The following is a 5106-nucleotide window of genomic DNA, read 5'->3' on the forward strand; positions in this document are numbered from 1 at the left end:
ATTTCTGATTGCTGTTTACAAAGTCTAGACCATTGAGATATCTCAGGACACTTATTTCATGAATATCTTTAAGGGAGTAGGAACATTTTTGGCATACAAAAAAGTATGTTTTGCATACTTTACAAAGACAAAATCGCTTACAGCACCTTTAAGTAACATACAGGTGCAACACGTGACCCTATGAGCTGGAATGTTGAGCAGAAATGTTCAAAAGTGCATTCGCAGTAGATGATGAAGAGCTTTTAAACTCCATGAACACCATTATAATCCTCTGACCATCAGCCATACTATTATGATTAAAGCTAAATCAAGATATTCAACTTGTACAAATGTTAATAATACAATGAAAACGGATTATGTTACGATTACTGTATCTCTCAAGGCATGACGGATAAAGGGACATGCACGCCTGTACACTTGAGTAACAGCATTTCATTCCACTATTAAATCTGATTATAAGCAGGGCGATGTGGCCGTTCTGTTGACCGACGGCTAATGCTAATGTAATAATCTAAATAAATGTTTCTTGATGATCTATTAACAGTGTAGGGCCAAACGTTGCTGTGGCAGGGCGGAGGGCGGGGCCGGGTCGTGATACTACACACCCGGTCCCGTATTAACTAATTATGCCTCCGTGAGGTTTAAAGGCTGACTGCAGAGGGCCGTGCGGGAGAGAGAGATCATAAGCGGACATGTCCGTCATATGTGTGTGTTTATGTTGTCTTAAGTTTACCATTAAACTATTATTTATATCGTCAGGCCGGTTCTTGCCTCCTCCTTTCCATTGAATACCATTACACTGGTGCCGAAACCCGGTAATATTATTTTTGTTTTTGGAGAATTTGTCCAAATATGGAGAAGGGTCACCCCGTAGAGTCCTCCCAGCTGGCGGAGGTCCTCCAGTCCCTCGCTACACTCCATCAGAGCCACCAACAATCCCTGCTTGAGCTCCGGCAGGACAAGGATCGTCGATTCTTCGAGATCATGCGGGCTCAAGCAGAGGACCGGCACGCCATCCGGAGCCTGCTCGGCCAGGAGGCCGCTTCAGCCTGCGACCCCGGACACTCGCGCCACACTGCCCCCGCCCGCGTTACAGAAGATGGGGCTGGCTGGCTATTATAGGAGGAGGCGAGAACCGGCTTGACGATATAAACAATAGTTTAATGGTAAACTTAAGATATAATTAGTTAATACGGGACCGGGTGTGTGGTATCACGACCCAGCCCCGCCCTCCGCCCTGCCACAATTGCTAATGTACTACATCACAGAAAGCTAAATATTTTTTTTAAACACAGAGAGACTCAGCTTCCTAATACTGGACCCAAACATAGATTATATTATTATCTCGCTCAATAGATCTGTTGCGCAGAAATCAATTGAGTCAAAACAGGCGGACATGAACAGGAAGTGCAGTATCTGCCGTACCGATAGCCCCGATCAGTACTTGGAGAAGGGTCCTTCAGACCACCCTCCGTCCTTCTTAAAGGAACGCATCTTATCAGCGAGACTTCGATTTCTACGCAATTCGAAGCGGTAAGGGGGCGTTCACACAGGATGCATTTTTGCGTTCAAAAACAGCAACAAAATGGGACCAATCACAGTGCCCTCGGGACACGTATGAACTTTTATTATGCATAGCGCTCATGGCGCGAGACACTAAAAAACAGTCAGATGCATCGCATCATAATGCATGTTTACAAAGTATTTAACTATTTAAAAATAACGCAGATGAATGCAAGAATGTAGTCTGTGCGAACAGCCCCTAAACAGTACAAAACAACATCTTTTCGGGCCATGTTGATGATCAGTTAGCGAGTGCAATTCGTTATTAGATTGTCACGAGCTTTGGGACGGAACAGCGAAAACAAATCAATTTCTAAACGTGGACGACCGAATTTCTTTCCCATGCACAGTAGCACCAGTGCAAACGTATTGCCTGTATTTAACACTCAATGCACACTTAAATACACACACAGATAAGTGTTACTCAAGTACCGTGATAATCCCCCCGAATGCTTCTCAGCCGCTAGCGATGGTGCTAATTGCTTTAGCGTTGTCCCTGCAGTGAGTGAACGTGCACCATCAGGCTGCAAACGCATGGACAACATCATAATCAGTGCGAATATTTTTATTACTGTCGGTATTATTGAAAAGTTTCAGAAAGTAGCCCAGAAAGTGGAAGGTAGCAAGAAATGCTAAATGCTAGCTCTGTATTGTCTGGACGGCATTTGGTCTGTTCTCTACAATAGACACTTATATTATACCGTACATACAAATATATACATTCATACATAGGTAGCTACATACACAACCAGCTCGTATTAATTGCCTTTTGAAGTCCTTCCCTTGATGTTTCCGAGCGTTGTTCGCATGTCGACGATGTGTGAACATGACGTAACATTCCTCGGAAACAAACAGTGGAAAAACGGATGATAAACTCAGAAATGACTGGATGCATTCAGCTTGACTTGTGTCTTCACACTCTCAGTCTCACAGGGAAGTTCGAATCAGCTGGAAATCAAATAATATAAATAAACAGAAGAGCCACTCGCGTATAATTCCCCTCTCTTTGTCCTTCAGCTTCTTCACGGCTGACAAAAACCTGCAACAAAAGACAAAAACATCCATCGTTAGTCCTGGAGTGCATGCTAACTAACCTAGCTTTTCATCTTGATCTTTTACTCTATACCAGGGGTGTTCATTACATCGATCGCTGGACAACCACTGGTTGACCTCACTAACGAACCACAAGGAAAGGAGAGCAAAGAGCAACTACACAAATAAGTAACGAGAATCTCTAAGATCACTTTTTACGTCCTTATTTCGGCTCCTGTGCGCTGTTTGACTGACCGACAGGCGGCTTATGTGTGTGCGCTTTATGCGCACGTGTGATCTGAGCATGCTTGCGGAGTGCGTTAGCATGATGTTAACACGTTTTTAGCACGTTTTAGCCCTCCACTAGGTGATGTTAACGTGTGTTAGCATGATGCTAGCACGTTTTTAGCATGTTTTAGCACTTCGTTAGGTGATACTGGCAAGCTTTTAGCATGTTTTAGCACTCCGCTAGGAGATGCTAGCATGTGTTAGCATGATCCTAGCACACTTTTAGAATGTTTTAGCACTCCGCTAGGTGATGCTAACATGTGTTAGCATGATGCTAGCACGTTTTTAGCATGTTTTAACACTTTGTTAGGTGATACTAGCAAGCTTTTAGCATGTTTTAGCACTCCGCTAGGAGATGCTAGCATGTGTTAGCATGATGCTAGCACACTTTTAGAATGTTTTAGCACTTCGTTAGGCGATGCTAACATGTGTTCATCAGATTATAGATCTGAGCATGCTTGTGGAGATGCGTTAATGCGACGTGCGCCTAAACAGTCAAATTCACATTTTAAAACTAAGTGAAAATGCTAGTACTTCATTGTGGTTTCAAAATTGATAGAGAATAGTCAAATTGCTTTCATATACAGCAAAATGGACATAATGACCAAAATACCCCAAAATAATCGTAATCGAATCAGAATCGTAATTGACTTAAACTCCACAGATTTAATATTAGCAAACTATAGTTTTGGGAAGTCGTTTAGGACATCTACTTTGTGCATGACACGAGTCGGTTTACAGACCGATTGTGTCACTTTTAATTGACTATATCATAATTCCAGCGGGTCAGAAGTTTACATACACTAAGTTAACTGTGCCTTTAAGCAGCTTGGAAAATTCCAGAAAATTACGTCAAGTATAATTTATACAATTAGCCAGTTAGCTTCTAATAGGAGGTGTGCTAAATTGGAGGTGTACCTGTGGATGTATTTTAAGGACTACCTTCAAACTCAGTGTCTCTTTGCTTGACATCATGGGAAAATCACAAGAAATCAGACAAGACCTCAGAAAAACAACTGTGGACCTCCACAAGTCTGGATCATCACTGGGAGCAATTTCCAAATGCCTGAAGGCGCCACGTTCATCTGTACAAACAATAGTACACAAGTATAAACACCATGTGACCACACAGTCATCACACCGCTCAGGAAGGAGACGCATTCAGTCTCCTAGAGATGAACGTAGTTTGTGTGAAAAGTGCAAATCAATCCCAGAACAACAGCAAAGGACCTTGTGAAGCTGCTGGAGGAAACAGGTGGACGAGTATCTAGATCCACAGCAAAACCAGTCCTATATGGACATCACCTGAAAGGTGCTCAGTAAGGAAGAAGCCGCTGCTCCAAAACCACCATAAACAAGCCGGACTACAGTTTGCAAGTGCACATGGGGACAAAGATCTGACTTTTGGAGAAATGTCCTCTGGTCTGATGAAACACAGATTGAACTGTTTGGCCATAATGACCATCGGTATGTTTGGAGGAAAAAGGGCGAGGCTTGCACACCGAAGAACACCATCCCAACAGTGAAGCATGGGGGGTGTCAGCATCATGTTGTGGGGTACTGGTGCACTTCCCAAAATAGATGACATCATGAGGAAGGGACATTATGTGGATACATTGAAGCAACATGGTCGAGATAAAATGACACCCTTGAGTTTTTAAAGTGTTTATGCGAGGAAGAGCAGCTAGAAGCAGACCGATCCGGCTTGCTGGTTTCTCTCCTAATCTTCCTGTTTTTTTGGGGGGGGTTTTCACCATTGACCAAACTGCTAATAAATAATGCATGCAGCTCTCTGTCTGACAGCCTGTTATTCCCAGCCCTCTTCTTTCCCTCCTATTTTGAATTTCCTGCCTTTATCTGTGGCCCTTCCCCCACTCTGTCTCAGTCCATGTGTTTGGAAAGCCTGTCCCGTGTGAGTGTGTATGTGTGTGTGTGTGTCGGAGAACAGAGCTCGAGGAAGACCGCTGCCTTTGCCAGTTTCACCTACAGGACGGATGTCGATCCAGAGGCCTCTGGTGTACGTGTGTTACTATATGTGATATTTAATCCACAGATGAATTCACACCGCTCCTCTCCATACATCAACAGTTCATTTGATTGACATGCACAGCTGACGACTGATGTCATGCATGTCCAACGTGTGCCATCAGCACCATATTTCATGGTCATTTGGTTCATTTAAGAGGTCACTATGAGATGTTGTTATTGTCATATTTTAAAATA

The 5106-nt window shown here is 43.3% G+C and overlaps 1 protein-coding gene across 4 annotated transcripts in view; it reads right to left on the reverse strand.

Moving 5' to 3' along the window:
- Positions 1-1190: 1190 nt before the first annotated feature.
- The window catches only part of LOC127658062 (cyclin-dependent kinase 14-like), a 181786-nt gene continuing 177870 nt past the window's right edge, over positions 1191-5106 (reverse strand). For all 4 annotated transcript variants that reach the window (XR_007972349.1, XM_052147155.1, XM_052147157.1 and 1 more), the window contains one exon: positions 1191-2602. Coding sequence is in view for 1 of the 4 variants with exons in the window: in XM_052147157.1 (XP_052003117.1) it covers positions 2586-2602 (17 nt within the window). In the remaining 3 variants the exon portion in view is untranslated. The remainder of the gene's footprint in view (positions 2603-5106) is intronic.

Source organism: Xyrauchen texanus, chromosome 17 (assembly GCF_025860055.1).
Source record: "Xyrauchen texanus isolate HMW12.3.18 chromosome 17, RBS_HiC_50CHRs, whole genome shotgun sequence".
NCBI classification, from domain to species: Eukaryota; Metazoa; Chordata; class Actinopteri; order Cypriniformes; family Catostomidae; genus Xyrauchen; species Xyrauchen texanus.